This window comes from Coffea arabica, chromosome 7e (assembly GCF_036785885.1).
Source record: "Coffea arabica cultivar ET-39 chromosome 7e, Coffea Arabica ET-39 HiFi, whole genome shotgun sequence".
In the NCBI taxonomy this organism is placed as follows: Eukaryota; Viridiplantae; Streptophyta; class Magnoliopsida; order Gentianales; family Rubiaceae; genus Coffea; species Coffea arabica.
Window position 1 is genome coordinate 1,215,272 of NC_092323.1, and position 16,581 is coordinate 1,231,852.

The following is a 16,581-nucleotide window of genomic DNA, read 5'->3' on the forward strand; positions in this document are numbered from 1 at the left end:
AACTAATGGTCACGTTACGTTTGGATCCACAAATAAAGGAAAGGATATCAAACTGAGCAGGGAGGTAGACATGAGAATGAATCCTTGAGAGAAAAAAAAAAAAGAAGACATGAGGACGGTTGTGTATTGTCGTGGCATGATTGGGGTGGCCTAACTGTGTTTTGGATAGGTGCTGGGAACATAATTGGCTGGTGCGTCCTCTACTGCCTGCTGGCTGCTGCTTCTTGATTTCCTTTGAGATATGAGTATGGTGCCTAACATGGCGGCTTGATTATTAGCAGTACCAAGCACAGGTTGTTGTATGAGAGAAAACGCCGGTAGCCGGCTGGACTGCCTACCTTGCCTTACCTTTCCACTCCTAAACCGAAAAATAGAGAAATAGCAACACACTAACTAACATATACTACTGGTCATCTCCGGCTCAGGAGGAGCAAGCAAGGGTTTTTTCCGCCTTGCCGAAAAAAAAAATGGTTCAACAGGGTCACGTGCTACTGCAGCTACCATTTCAAACCCAATCCCTTCAATTCTTCTGCAGCAGCAGCAGCAGCAGCAAATGCTGCAAACCCAAGAAGAAGAAGAAGAAGAATGGGCCACCCATGATTGTGAATGCCGCCTCTACTACACTTAACCACACATTTCGCCGTCCTTGTCCACCCTACCTCTTCCCCTTCCCTCCTCCTCCTCCACCTCTCTTTCTCAAGCATCTGCCCATGTCGCCAGTTTCCTTGCGTCACAGGAAAAACTCCAAATCTTTCGCAACCGCCGCTGCACGACAATCCCCTCCCCCGGATTCCTCTCCTCCTCCTTCCTCCCAGCCAAGACTGCAAACCCTTGCCCGGAGGTTCTGGAAAGTTGCTGCTCCTTATTGGTACTCCTCCGATGACAAAGTGCAGGCCAGATGGAGGCTGCTGGCTGTTTTTGCTCTCACCCTTGGAACCACCGGTATCAGTGTTGGTTTCAACTTCCTCGGCCGTGACTTCTATAACGCTCTTGCCAGTACGACTACCCATTCCACCCTCCCTCCCCAAAAAAAAAAAAAAAAACCTTTCTTCACAATCACTACTACTGCGTACTATATATCCTTACAGTTGTCGCTTTCTTCTTCTTTCTCGTAGCTCATCTCATTTTGTGTCTGAATTCCTTTTGTTTTCATTGTTTAATCGGTGCTGCAAGACAAGGATCAGGAGCAGTTTACCAAGCAATTGCTATATTACCTCGCTGGTTTTGCGGGTGGAATTCCGGTGAGCATGGCTCCACTTTCTTTAGGTATTTGTTGTTTCTTTCTAAAATTAGGCTCTATCCTCCGTGAGCCATCTTTACTTTACAATCTTTGCTTTTCTTTTCCTTTTTCTTTAAAATAATTAATGAAAATATTTTGCAATATCTCAGGAAGGTTGACACACTAACCAACAATGGGAAAAAGGAAAAAAAAAAAAGGCACTCACAAGCTAGCTATCATTCTTTCGTGCTACCTGTACAAATACTTGCAGTGATAACACAATTATGGACACAGTACTTCTCAGATATCCAAAGCTGGGGGAACAAGTTACATTGGACCTTAAACTTACTTTTCTTGGCAATATACTAGTGATCATAACACCTCTATGTGTGCTTGATGTAGGAGTGTTGTGATTTTATTTGAAAGTGGCGTTTCAACACTTACTGGTATAGGATCATAAGGTGAGATGGTGGCTTAGTTTTGTTAACTATGATGTTGGACCAAAGCTATGGATAAATAAAATAGAGGTACGTAAATAACTTCCTAGGATGAATTTAATTCTTAATATGACTACCTTTTCGAAGGTTACTAGCTTCTCTTATTTATTTTCTTTCAGAAGGGCAGGGTAGGCGTGAAATTGTGGGCAAGGGGAAGCCAAAAGGGGTGGAACTGTGAAAAAGGAAGGAATAAAGACCTTTTACTATTTTGGATCTAGTTTTTAAAATCCTTGTGATGTTTCACATGTTGATTGAATGTTGTGCTCCCGTTATCCACAGTACTAATTCGTGGATTAACACAGATACAAGTATTAACCCTAATGAGCTTTGATCACCGCAATTTTATTTTCTTTTAGTTATGCAGCCAACAATAAGGTATTTTATTTTAGTTCATTAAATTGATTATGTCTTTTATGTTGAATAAGTAGATCTTCAATATGGTATCACAGTTTCACTATAATTATTTCAAAAACAGTTTGAAGGATACAAAATACTAAAAAAAATGAGATCTGTAGATGCAGTAACAGCTATAATATTTCTGTTCCTGTTGAGCATTCATACTCTCATACTCACAAAGTTATTTTGCAGTTTTTTGTTTTGCGAGATTATGCAAGAGATACACTTTCACTAAGATGGAGGTCTTGGATGACTAGCTATTATATGGAACGATATCTGAAGAATCAGACATTTTATAAAATACAATCTCAGTCAATACTCGACAACCCAGACCAAAGGATCGTTGATGACTTAAGTTCCTTCACAGGAACAGCTCTTTCTTTTTCATTGACACTCTTCAATGCTGCAGTAGACTTGATTTCTTTCAGCAACATCTTATATGGCATATATCCGCCACTTTTTGCTGTTCTTCTTGTCTACTCTGTTGCTGGAACAGCCATAAGTATTTTCCTGGGAAAGGTATTTTTTTTTAATCTTCGAAATTTCACCTTTGTCTTCTTCTTCTTATAGTCGTTTGAACACACGCCCACACATGATATATTTGTAACTTTTGTCTCCGCACTTTGTTTAATGTATCTATTCTGGGAGATAATGTCCTTTTTGTTTCTGATGATATGAAAGTTTGCATTAATTTCAGGACTTGGTGACCTTGAATTTCCTGCAAGAGAAAAAGGAGGCAGATTTTCGCTACGGACTTGTACGTGTACGAGAAAATGCTGAATCAATTGCATTTTATGGTGGAGAGGGGAATGAGATGCAGCTGCTGTTACAACGTTTTAGAAGCGCATTTGAAAATCTAACTGTATGGAAACATCTGAGTTTCTCTTTTATAGCTCACAGATCTTTAGAACAATGTGTGATTGACAGCCAGATTGCCACATGTATTTGCAGTTAATATGTCTATACATAACATTGCCTATATTGCTCACATGAATGAGAATTTATATTGATCTGATAATCCAATCAAATAATGATATTTGGCATGATTAACATGCCATTGCTACAGACTGAAAATCAAGTTGCAACATGCATTACCACTAAAGCATATTTCTGGATTACTTAAGCCAATAATTGTCACGTGCCTATGATCACCTTGAAAAGGCTCTGGCTTAAAATCTGCCACCATTTTCACATAATTGCTTTTGATGAGCTTAATTGCTAATCTTTTCTATCTACACGATTTGGTGCCTCATAGCTTTCTGACAATTCCGTTGATAAGCTCAGGCAACAGGCAGCTTATTCTTTCCAAACTACAAATGGAGTTTGATGAGCTTATTCTTTCTGACAATTGCTAATCATGTTGCAGGATTTCTTTGTGATTGCTTTCTGATCCTCCTTAGAACAGAGAGGTTTATGCTGTTGCAACAAAATCTGAAGCTTAGAACATTTTCTTTTGTGTAATCAATTTTTAGTGCTATAGTCCTTTTGAACCAACGATGCCTAGGTCACCTGTCAACTGACAAACATACCTAGGAGGAGTTCTTTATACTTTTGAATGACGGAATAGCATCCTAAACAAAGAGCGAAAGCCACCTAACTTTATGAATTTTTGATGTCATCTTCTCTGTACCAGTCATGTTTGTGTTCTTTTCTTGGTCATATTTTTCTGTTTATATATCATTGAATATGTTCTCATGATTCCTTGTCTCATGTTCATTTTCGTTTTACAGCAACTACTGATATCTTCCAGAAATCTGGAGTTCTTCACCAATGGCTACCGGATTCTCATACAGGTTCTCCCTGTTGCAGTTGTAGCACCTATGTATTTCTCTGGTAAAATTGAGTTTGGGGTTATAAATCAATCTGTATCAGCCTTCAATCATATTCTTGGAGATTTCTCCCTCATTGTGTACCAGTTTCAAGCTATCAGTGCCTTTTCAGCCATCATTGATCGATTAGGTATCCCGTCTCCTCTTGCTGGACAACATATGGTCTTACTTGTTTGGGCAACATCCTCTTATTTCTTTTCACAAAACCATGCATGCAGGACTGATAACTCTTAAAATTATATAGCGCCATCAAGAAATAGAAGCTCTACAATTGTTTTCTCTTGAATATTCATTAATAGGTATGAAGACATCAATGACAATTTGAAAATGATTGGTTCTGGCTTAAAGGGTTGATTTGTCTTCCTTTTTTTTCCCCCCAAAACATTAAGAGAATTTTATTGATGGTAAGAGCTTTACAGTAGAGAGCAAAGGCTCAAACAAAGCTAAACAACTTGTGTTCAATGACTCTGAGGATTCATCCATTTCTCATCCATACGTATGCCTAAGGCATAAGAGCTGATTTGCTCACTAATTTCATTCCTATCTTCAATAACTAAACAAAAAGAGCACATTTGAAACAACACCTTTAAACTTTGTATATCCTCCCTTAGAGTGCCATCCTGCTGTCCGGAGCTCTCTGAGATGTTAACTGTCTCAAGAGTTCCTTGATCTGCATTTGTGTTTTGATTTGTCTGATTTTTGAAGAATCAACTAATTCAGCAGCATCATCAACTTTTGCTATTGTTTTTGTTTTCCTAAAATACTGCAGTAGTTGTTTAAAACTGATTTACTAGGAATGTAAATGTGCTAGGCATATGCTTTATTAAGGTTTTCTTGATCAGTCTGGGCCAACTCTTAAGGTTTTGCTGCCCTCTAAATCATCTGTTTATACTGGAGCAGTTTTCCCAAAGTTTAATTCTGAAAGACTACATTCAGCTCTCTTGGGTTTTTCTGCTAAAAAGCTGTCCTTCAACCAAATTATTGTCATTTCTCTTCATCAGCTACCAAATTTGTGTGGTTGTGCAGGGTTTCCTACTGTTTTTCTGCACCAATAATGTAATGTAACTTGGTTCACATTTATATTAGAGGACTACAAGAAATAAGTAAATCTGAAAATCTACCATGCCTTTATTAGTTAATGATTGGGTAAAGACATTTGAAATGCTTCTCTTGAATGCAGGAATGTGATACTCATCTCTGAGAAACAAAAGATAGCTTGTGGGACTGATGTTCTGTGTTTCTTTTTTTGGAACTATGGCTGAGATCTTTTTAGTATTTGGTTAGTGTTGTGATATTTTAAAAAAATTGTCCAAGGAGCAAAATGATAGTGCACATATATTGCACATAATTGATTTTCTTTGGTTTTTCTATTTACCTCAAATCATGTACTTTTCTATTGGTTAGACTTTGTGCACTCTGACCAACAGGTTCCAGATTATATAGGATTGTTGATATGGATTTATCATCCCACTTGTTTCAATACAATTTTGTAGATACTGTACTAATGAAATGAGCAATTCACTGATAATGGTCATACATGGTTATTTTTTTACTTTGTCATCATTTCTGGATGTGTACTAGTTGTGATAATCTGATTCAATTGGTGGACTTCTTCAAATTTTCAGATGAAACCCAAAGGAAAAATGCATTTGGAGGAATGGAAGGCCAAAAAAATTAAGTATGCCACTTTGCAGATGGCAGCCTAAACTTTCTCAAAACCTCAAAGGGCAACCATAACTTTTCTGCAAATTAGCAACCTGAAAATTTTACAGTTTGTGAAGTGATGACAATATAGTAATGCTGGCAACATAAACTAACCAAATGACGTGTGTATGTAGCTATATGTCTCTCCAGCAGAAATTATCTTGTCATGGAATATGGTACTTAAAATGTTGTAGTTAGATCTCTGTGATTTTGTCTGGAATTGCCTGCAGTTCTTATGTTTGAAGACTTTAGATCTTGGAATGGTACAGGTGAATTTGATGATGTCCTGGATAGCCAGAATATAAAAGGTCGATCTGAATCCATGGAGATAATCCTGATTAATTTCTGCAGTATAAGTGCAATGGAGACCTTGGAGACTAATGGATCTTTTTCCCTTGACAAGTCTGTAAAACTACTTGACGTTGAGCACTTGACCCTTCAAACGCCAATGAGTGGAACGACACTTATAAGGGACTTGTCGGTTGAGATATGTGAGAATGATCATTTGCTGGTTGGATTCCCTCTGTATCTTCTCTTTCACTCATATGTTAGTTTGGTAAGATTCTATGGAATGTGATAATCAATAATGTATCCCTCTTACTTAACAGGTAGCAGGACCAAGTGGAAGTGGCAAAACATCGTTGTTGAGAGCTCTAGCTGGCCTTTGGAACAGTGGTCATGGAAAAATCACATTCTACGTAAAGGATGCTAGAGATCCTCAGTCATCCATTTCTCAAGAGCTAGCTTCCTGTGTAGTAGCTTCTACACATGAGACAGATGGAAATCTGCACAGCCTTAGACAGGGGAGCACTAGAAGTCTATTCTTCCTTCCCCAAAAACCATATATGGTGCTAGGAACACTTCGTCAGCAATTACTTTATCCTACCTGGACTGAAGATCCAACTTCTGCATTGGATGCTCCTAAATCAACAGGTAACATGTATTAGTGCTGCTGATTTCTTGCCCCAAATCTTTGAGAACTATTGTGTATGGAAACTGGATTATGGAGTACCTTATTTTGCCTCTCGATTTGCCTCAATCTTGTCGTGTTTTTATTGTGCATATGATGTCAAAAAATGGTGGCTGGATAAGTTTCTAAAATCCCTATTCACACCCAGATTTTACTTCATAATGTATGGAAGCAGGGACTTTTGTGTCATCCACAGCTTGATTTGTGCTGCTTTTTTTAGCATTTTTGCCACATGCTTTAGTTTCTATTATAAGAATTTTCCCTTACAGTTGATCATTTCTAGAAATTGGAACAACTCTTTGTGTTTTGCAATTCCTGAAGTTAATGTTAGAAGGCTCAAAGTCAACCATATCCGGGCGATTGGAGTAAAGTTTTACATAGCTACATCAAGGGAAGATGGTTATATTTTTCTGAAAATTTACATAAAAAAGCCTTGCTGTAGCTTTTAGAGTTTGAGGTTAAATAAATGAAGGAATAAGCTTGCTCTTTAAAGCATTGAACTAGGAAGTTCCTCGCTTCCTGTATTGCAAGCGGACCTTCAGGAGTGACATTTCATTTGTAAATAGTAAAGCTGCATGCATGGTTTAACTCTCAGATGAGAAGTGGGTGAGATTGGCGTGAAGACAGGCCATGTTTGAAGTGCTTTTGTTGGCATCAGGGTAATGGCAAAATCTCGGGCAATAGCTTGTTAACTGGGGAATGATAGGTTATATACATTAGGTAGTTGAAAAAGGCAGAGAGGGTAGTGTGAAAAGTGGCCGCATCCAGCCATGTGTATATGTAGGAAATGCACTTTTAGAAGTTGTTTCAATGTAGCATTTTTACGGCACAACTTTGAGTGGATTGGAGCTTTGTTGACCAAGTCTGCACGGGGACTAGGCACATATATCATTTTATAATAGATGGAACATAAAAACTAGGGCAAGGAATTGTGGGTTTGTGCAATTTACAGCATCCTCATTTAGTTTTCTGGAACTGAAGCGTTGCTACTCATTGTTTCCCAGCATACTTATATGGTGATGGACTGTCGTCGATCAAGACTTGCTTACTCATCCTTTTGTAACTGTTTTGGTGAACCTGCTTCCACCTCCCTTGCTTTTCCTTCTTTTTATTAGTGACTTAGCTATAGTTACGTGTCATATTGGTTAAGCTTTCCTTTCTCTCATTGTGTATCTGGTAGATCCCAATATGTGTGTGTTTATGAAACAAATTCTTCATGGGCTATCTTAATGTCGACATGGCATGCTGCTCAGTGGTCTCGACAAAAGAGCATTTGGAATTCCACTGAGATAATTTGTTTGATTGCATAGCTATGCTGCCATTCCTAATTCGTACCCCGATCATCAACCGCCAGAGCATGAGGCCCTCACCTCCTACAAATGATGATTTAAGACGAGTTGTTGAAGATGTTGGACTTGGGTATCTATTATCACGTTGCAACAGTCTGGATTCCGTAAATGAGTGGTCTAGTGTCCTTTCACTGGGTGAGCAGCAACGCCTTGCATTTGCACGCCTGCTGCTCTCAAAGCCATACTTGGCTCTATTGGACGAGGCTACGAGTGCATTGGATGAAGCAAATGAGGTACTTTACTGCTCATAGTCTTTGTTTGGAGGCCTCCGGTTAAATGACTAGAGGAAGATCTGAAAAACAAGTTGCAATCTGCACACTCATCTAATGCGTTGCGTTTTGGATTTATTCTTCTGCTTGCAGGCTAATTTATATCGGAAAATTGGAGCTGCCGGTATCACATACGTAAGCATCGGGCATCGGAGGACGCTGTACAATTACCACACAAGGGTCTTGCATATATCCACGGCAGAACCATTGAGCATCCAGCGCAACTGGAACATTGAACCAATTAATCCAGAGAGGGTGTATAATTTGTCAAAGCAGTAGAGCTACGCCGTCCAAACCGCCTATGTGGATGCATGAGATGGTCGATTACCGATATGAAGCGCCATGTTTTTTTTTTTTTTTTGGTTGTAACCCGCGATGGTACAACTCAAAACGCTACAATTCGATTATTACAATCAGTACATACATACAGGTCATGTGTATGGTACGAGTATGTTAACTCATTAACTATTACACTAAATACTAGCAGTGTACCTCCTTGAAAAAAAATATATATATTTGATTGCATTGCAGTCACATTTTTCATTCTATCTTTGCAATCATCTTTTTATTTCATATACATCACATCACGAAAAATGTTACAATTTTTTTTTTAAAAAATATTATTAGTCCAAATCATCTGCTGTCCGGACACGTTTTGAACAATTTTTTTCTAATTAGGATGGTTAAAAAAAAAAAATCCATTAGTTAACAATGAAGAAGCAGGGCCGCGGGGCGGGGGGGGGGGGCCGAAAGAGAAGAAAGCGAAGGGGTTACTTGTGTTGTTTTCAAAGTATTATTGAGGTTTGCGCCGATCCACAGGCAATGTACAAGTAGTAGTATGCATTGCACCGGATCTGTCAAGAAGGGAATATTTAGACTCTGAAATTTATGCAGTGAGTGGGGAGCTTTGGCAGTGACGATGGTACAACTTACAAAGTAGACATGAATGATTTGATGCTCCGGCCTCCAATATTAATGAATTAATACTCGTAACTAAATTAATTTAAGCTTGATTAATGAGTAATAATTTAAGGAAAGCAGTGATCGTAAAGGTGACGGCACCATTTGTTTTGTAATGGAAACAAATGGTTCTCCTCCTCCTCCTCCGCCTCCTGTAGATTAGCTGTTTTGCTGCCATATTAACAGTTGAATGGATGCGAGAAAAGGGGGCCTCCGTGTTTGACCAGCAATCAAACATTATTGTGTGTGTGTTTAATTAAAGTGGCCTAGGCTAGCAGAGTAGTTCAAAGTGCGTTAAATAAATACTTATTCCAATCACTTGGGGCTTAATTATATAACATTATTATTTTTGTGTGTGTCTCTCTTAATTATGTACAAATGATGCATTGCAACTGTATTCGTTTTCTCTTTATCCTTTCCTCTGTAAAGTTTGAGAGAAAAAGAAGAAAGGTAAAAAGAAGAAAGGTTGCAGAGCAGAATGGGTGAAATAATAATGTGTGTTTTCTTCTGTGGATCACATATCGTAATTTGTGATCAGAGATGATATATATATATATGTGGCCGCTGGTATGTATGCCCGCCCAGGGAAAGGGGGATTGGATTGGAAAACCCGGCAGCAGCAGATTCAGCATGCAGCTGCTGGATAGCGTACAAATCGTCTCGTCCGCTCTGCTCCTCACTGGCAAATTTTATTTTATTACTTTTTTGGGTAAAAAGAAAAAGCCGTCCGTATTTTATTACTGTCCGTATAGACTCCATGGATCCCCATTCAACTCTAAACACTTGTCCGTTTTGTTTAATCCGATCGAGACCTTGGACTCTGTTGGATCAGCACGTGTAAATTCCACGGACTTTCAGGAAATTGCTTTCTTTTTACTTGCAAACCTCACGTGCAATTCTAATTCCCGTAATTTCCTACTTTCAACTTCCATACTTTCAATCCATCATATTAGTATTACTGCGCGCCGCGGGCGGCCTCCCCGTCTCCATCTATATGCATATACTTTTAGTATTATTTATCAGAGTGAATGCTATTGCTAGCTATCTTCCTTCCTCCCTTCACGTAGCGTTCTACATTTACTGTTCGCCAGTCGACTCAAATTTTCACAATTTCACCGACAGTCTTTTTCACCACTCGATCCACCGCATCAAGTTTTAATTTCTTGAGGTAGGGTCGAAGCAAATTTAGTCACAAGCGAAATTGATTTTATAACAAAAATAAAAAAAAAAATAGTTATTGTAGATATTGGTACAAATTGCATGATCAGGGCATGATGTAGGATGGATATTGGTACGAATTAGTTACTGTAGATCGAGGAGAGGTACAATGGAATGAGAAAACAATTCCTTACATATGGAGTATTCTTCTGAAGTCTGATCGATCAGCTTCTGAAGGTTACTAACATATAATATATACGTGTGGTGTGCGCGCGTGCAATACAAAATTCACATCACACATCACATCATAACATATCATATACATATATATATATATATATGTATGTATTACTTACTGGTAATTATATATTGTCAGACGACGATCGAATAGTAGTAATTGACAGTGGTGCAGATTATCATCACTCATATGCGGCGAATTTCGGGACGAGAGGTCTCCCGTTCAACGACATTATTCCAAAGTCATATCCTCCTCTTTTTGCAGCAGCACGTAGTAGCTGGTTCTACTACTTGTGTTATGTGTATTAAATACGTACATGTTTATTCGCTCACACATTTATTTAGTGATGAAAACTAGAAGGGGGATTTTCATCTTCACTTTCTGGGACTGAAGACGTGTTTGTTTCTCCTAATTTCTACTTTAATTACTACAGGACGTATTTTTCCTTCTGTTCTGACTCTTTCCCATGCATCGCTATATTATTAATTCCTGATCATCACTTCATACGTACGTACCTGTCACATAGTCATATACATATTGAGCCAGCTCCCACGTACGTACCCCGTCTCTGTCTCTCTATATCTCATTAATTCTCAAGCCCTCTCTCTCAACCTTAAAACGTACGCACACTCCAAGTGCCTCGAAGTCGATCCTGATCAATTTGGCCAGCCTCCGCTCTGATCTCTCCTCGCTGCTGTTTAGTGCTTTCCCTTCCCAATTAATTAGTCACCTGATCTGCTCTCCGCCCGGGCCGCTCACTTGTTCGCTACAAGCTAATTAGGTCAGTACCAATATCCGTCATCCTCCCCGGACCTCGTCATGCACCACTCCCTTCGCACGTATTCATCAATTTCTTCACCACCCTCCTCCCTCGTCTTTAACTCCTTCTAATCATGTTTTAAGCCATCCTGATATCTGATTACCGTTTTCGAGCCCGTCTCAGGAATCTGGTCAGATACCAAATGAATCTGAAGCGAATGGGCATGTGTAGGGTACTGAATTGAACGTGGCTGGCTAGGGTTTCTCTTCTCTTCTCTTCTTTTCTTTTAAGCGCAAAACAACTACGGGTCGTTCAGGAAGAACTTAATTTAGGTCAAAATCTACGTCACTTCTTTCATAAACGCGGGTACGTAAGTCGCATTCATGACAGATTTTTAGGAGGCTGCGATGTTCTTACTTACTTAACACCTAGCTAGGCATGTATGTTTGCTCTATATTCTTCAACACTTTTTTAACTGAAGAAGGATACATATATAAACGGATTAGCCAGGTGGGTGGCAACTTCACTAGTGGCTAGCTAAAGCTAAGGATGATGCCAGCAGCAACCGGTCAGTTCTCGGTTCCTCCTGGATTTCGTTTCCATCCCACCGATGAGGAGCTACTTCATTATTATTTGAGGAAGAAGGTCTCATATGAAGCCATCGACCTGGATGTTGTTAGGGAAGTGGATCTCAACAAACTTGAACCTTGGGATCTCAAAGGTAAATTAGAAGAGGAGTCTCCTGATTCTCATCATTCGCTCATGCAACATGTTAATTTGCTGAATGAACAATGTATTACGAATTACAATAATTGTGTATATGTTTGTGTTGTCCTCCGTTCTGATCGAGTACACCTTTTTTTTATTAAAAAAAAAATTATCTATGATCACCAGTCACTACGAAAAAAGTATAATAAGACTGATAATAGGACTGATCATCAACAAGTTTAGTATCCCCGACAAGTTGGTACAGAATTAATAATGCCATGCACATAGTTCGTAACCTAGCTAGATAGCTATTACATAATCACATAAATCTATCAACAAGTATAAACGGGTGAGTTTTTTGTTTGCAGAAAAATGTAGAATTGGATCGGGTCCTCAGAATGAGTGGTACTTCTTTAGCCACAAGGACAAGAAGTACCCAACAGGAACTCGGACAAATCGGGCCACCTCAGCCGGATTCTGGAAGGCGACTGGGAGGGACAAAGCCATTCACCTTGGCAACTCCAAGAGAATTGGCATGAGAAAGACTCTGGTGTTTTACATAGGCCGTGCTCCTCACGGCCAAAAGACAGATTGGATCATGCATGAGTATCGTCTGGACGATGAAAATGCCGAGATTCAGGTGAATCTTCAATTCACTTAGTACTTATAAAACTACTGCTACTCGAGATATTTAATCAATTATGTCGAAACAGGAAGATGGATGGGTGGTCTGCAGGGTGTTCAAGAAGAAAAGTAACACTAATCGGGGTTTCCAACCTGATCATGAACTCGATCTTCGTGATCATGAAGAACATGAGCATTTGACTCCTCACATGAAGCTGGCTGGCGTTTCCACGTCGTCGATGATGGAGCCAACAACAAGACAAAATTCTCAACCTCTGTGCGACTACTCATTAGTAGACTGTTCCATGCATCTCCCACAATTACTAAGCCCTGACGTCGCCGAGTCGATGTCCACGGTAGTTCGTCATCATTATCACCATCCCCATCACCATCCTCCTTCCTTCTTGCCAGTCCCCAGCTTGAACGCCGTGGTGGAGGATCTGGACTGTAACTCTCAAAACTTACTAAGCTTGACATCTGGATCTGGCGGTTGTGGTGGAGGATTACTCCAATATAACGAGGAAAAGTTCAGTAGCGATTGGACATTTCTGGACAAGCTTCTTGCATCTCATCAAAGCTTCGATCAACAAAGCAAATGCTATTCCTTCATGTCTCAACCTGCTACTGCCGCTCATCATCATCATCATCATGTCGTTCCTTCATCAGCTCAGAAACTTCCCCTCCCAATAATCCCATTCCACCATGTAGGCTCTGGACCTGAGTTCGTGAAGTTCTCCCACAAATAGCTGCTACCCTTGTACGAACTAATTTTTTAGCTTTACTAGTACAATTTCGTATGGCTAGCTCCCTTCAGAAATACAACTCACGATTATCTTCCCTACGTCTCTCCGAAGTCAAATTGAATGATGAGGATGGATTCCTTAACGACCCGTAAACTCGCTTAGTTTCCTTCTCCTATTGAAAGCATAGGCGTACTCTTCTTAATTAAAACTCTTTCACGTACCAAATGCTACATACCGTAGCATTTTACTGAAGAAATTCCAAATGGAAGGAAATTTACTGAAGAAGTAAAACGTTTAGAGCAATTGACTCGAGAAGAATTTATGCCTTGTGTGCAAAATGAGGATAGATCTCCTTGGTTGGCTAGTGCCTCTGGGCCGTTCACAGTCCAATCGAGTAACTTTTGGCACTCAAGTTTCTAGTTTGGTGGAGAGGATATGTGCCAAGATTCTCTTTTATCTTATGGCTGGTATGCAAACGTAGGCTGAGTACAAAGGATGAGATGAATTAGAGATTAGAAAGTCAGAGTTTCAAATTTGAATCCTAACATCCATATCTTATCTGATAGATTGTTACATCAAGTTGTTTGATTTATAGATTGCTAGGAATTTATATGATAGGATTTTATCTTGTATTTTAATTTGTAGATAAGAATTTATTTTTGGTAACATCTGCAGAGAAACTTGTACATAAACTCACAATAGTGTGAATGAAAGACTATCTTTTCTAAAATTTTACTTGATGAGGGACAATGGGGTGTCAAGCTTGACAGTTTGTGTGTGCATGTTCTGCGAAAAGGAGGAGGAGACAATTGATCATTTATTCTTTTTGTGGGACTTTACTGCTGCAATCTGACAAAAATTACAGTTGTTGTGTGCTGTGTTTAGAGGAGTGTTTCCGTGTTCTCTTGAGTTGCCTTGGTTATGTGATCATTGGACATCAAATCTGTTCTCACACAAATTGAAGATACTGGCACTTTCTTCTGGGTGTGTATTAAATATGGAAAGCTAGGAACTTGGCTGGTTTTCAAGGGAAGTATATGTCAGCTTCAGAATTTGTTCTTTGGTGCTGTTAGAGACATGGTATCTATTTGAAACAAGAAGGTTTTGACTAGACGCTACAAGAGTAGATGAAGAGTAATCACTGAAGTAATCGAAGGCAACAGCCACATGCAACAAGGTGAAAGCTCTAATGATTCAAAACTTCTTTTCTGTTTGCCCTGATATATTTTGTTATTCAAAACAAGGGATGGTTGCATTACACATCTATCAACCATTAGTTGGTTATGCATTTTGAAGCTTTTGATTTAACAATTTGACTCAATGTTGTAGTGGTTCTCTATATAATTATTTTTAAATTAATTAGAGATCGATATAGATAGGCTGGAGGTTATCAAAAAACAAGAAAAGACGATTTTGAGATGCTGTAATTTTGGATGAAAAAGTTAAACGTTTCTTACCCAAATAGCCAGATTAGAGGTTGGCAAAAGAATATATTTTAGCACCCTATTTTAGTATCAACTCTAAAATGATCTGAAGGTTTGACGAGTTTCTTAAAGTATATTAATTACTTTGCTTGTATAAGTCGTCCGATTGGTGGCGAAAAACCAACATATAGGAGAAGCAATTAATTCATTCTAGAGAGTTGTCTGTGCGTAGGAAATTTCAATAAATAGCGGAATTAGTCAATTTTATCCCTTTATGTGTCTACAGCAAGCATCTAGTAGAAATTGGGAAACAAAGAAGAAGAAAAAAGACCTGACAAAAAGAAAATTTTTCTAAAGATAAATATCTATTTAGTTATGTGCATAGGCATGACTGAATTTAGCTGCCAAAATTTCATGTATAGCCAGCGCACAGTTGATAACTCGAGAATAATTGCTAACCAGGCCAAGAAATTGTGTATTAGTCACAAAAAATTGCATTTTATAGGTATCTCTAGATAAGAGAAAATTGGACATATGTCACTGAGAAATTAAGGATTAGAAGCATTGAAAAAAAAATTGATGAATTTGAAGCCCAAACATCCAGCTAAGTAAAGCTAAATGAAAAACATGAACCATCTGTATCTATAAAATAAGAAAAAGAAAAGAATGAAAACCGAAAAGTCGATATTCATTCATTAAGGGGTCCATTTGGATTGAGGGATCTAAAACTTTGAGTTAGGGACACATTTCGCCTCCAAATTTTTAGATGCACCACATTTAATACATGAATTAATTATTTTGGATCATATTTAGTTCAAAAATAATAAAATATTCAATTTAAATAGAGAAGGCTGACATGACCATTAATTTTGATTGATAAATTGTTTTTACTTAACGGCCACGTGCCAAACACGTGACTTTCTCTACCCAAATTAAACAATTTATCGTTTTTGGGGTAAAAAATAATTATTAATTCATATACTAAATGTGGTGCGTCTAAAAGTTTGGAAACAAAACGTGTCCTTTAACTCAAAATTTACGGATGAAAGTGGATTTTTCCAGATGGATTTTTCAATCCTTAAGGCAAGTCCCTTTAAGTAAATTTGGATAAATTAAGAATCCTTTGGATGCGAGATCTACTAAAATTTTACGACTGTTCCTCTCCATTCCAAAACAAGTGAGGGTGGAAGTGAAGGTCTAGAAAAATTCCTAAATCATTCCCGTAATCTCTATCAGCTTTCTCAGTCTTCAAAGTCGAGCTTTGTCTCCAATACACAATTAGATGATTACTTACCATGCCTGTAAGTTTAATATCAATGGCTCCAAATGAATGTACCAAACAATGCCCCTTAACCGTACTTAAAACTAATAAAGTTTTCCAACTTTAATCCAAATCTCTTCCTATTTTTTTTGCTATTCAAATTCTTACATTGTCAGATCTTCTATGCCCATCTAAAACAAGTCTGTCGCTTTATTTTTTTTCTTTTTTTTTTTTAGGGCTGAATAATCAATCAACAAAGCTTTACTCTTATGCCCATAATAACTTGGTCAAAAAGAGGTGGAGGTATCAGAATTTTATGCGTATCGTCTTTTCTTTTACAGGAAATGACACGATTTGTCACTAAATTATTTGTAGTTCCCTGTTTTGGTCATCCAACTTTTTATTTGGTCAATATGGCTATTCAACAAACTAAAACATATTTTCTTTAGTTTGACCCAAAAAAAAAAAAAAA

At 38.3% G+C, this 16,581-nt stretch overlaps 2 protein-coding genes across 3 annotated transcripts; both read left to right on the forward strand.

The window, feature by feature from the left end:
* The first annotated feature begins 50 nt into the window (after positions 1-50).
* On the forward strand, positions 51-8,776 carry LOC113690587 (ABC transporter D family member 2, chloroplastic-like). Of its 2 annotated transcripts, none has more exons than XM_027208565.2 (9): positions 51-996; positions 1,174-1,241; positions 2,305-2,631; positions 2,810-2,974; positions 3,843-4,071; positions 5,915-6,156; positions 6,254-6,578; positions 7,926-8,197; positions 8,327-8,776. In XM_027208565.2, the coding sequence occupies exons 1-9, from the start codon at positions 468-470 to the stop codon at positions 8,510-8,512; spliced, it is 2,343 nt and encodes a 780-aa protein (XP_027064366.1). In that variant the 5' UTR covers positions 51-467; the 3' UTR covers positions 8,513-8,776. The 2 variants fall into 2 exon arrangements, with proteins under 2 accessions (XP_027064366.1, XP_027064367.1); XM_027208566.2 differs by having other exon boundaries at positions 1,179-1,241.
* Positions 8,777-11,763: 2,987 nt separating this feature from the next.
* Positions 11,764-13,502, forward strand: LOC113689669 (protein SOMBRERO-like). Its single transcript, XM_027207404.2, has 3 exons — positions 11,764-12,070; positions 12,426-12,697; positions 12,771-13,502. Exons 1-3 carry the CDS (start codon positions 11,899-11,901, stop codon positions 13,425-13,427), a joined length of 1,101 nt encoding a protein of 366 aa, XP_027063205.1. The 5' UTR covers positions 11,764-11,898; the 3' UTR covers positions 13,428-13,502.
* The last annotated feature ends 3,079 nt before the right edge of the window (positions 13,503-16,581 follow it).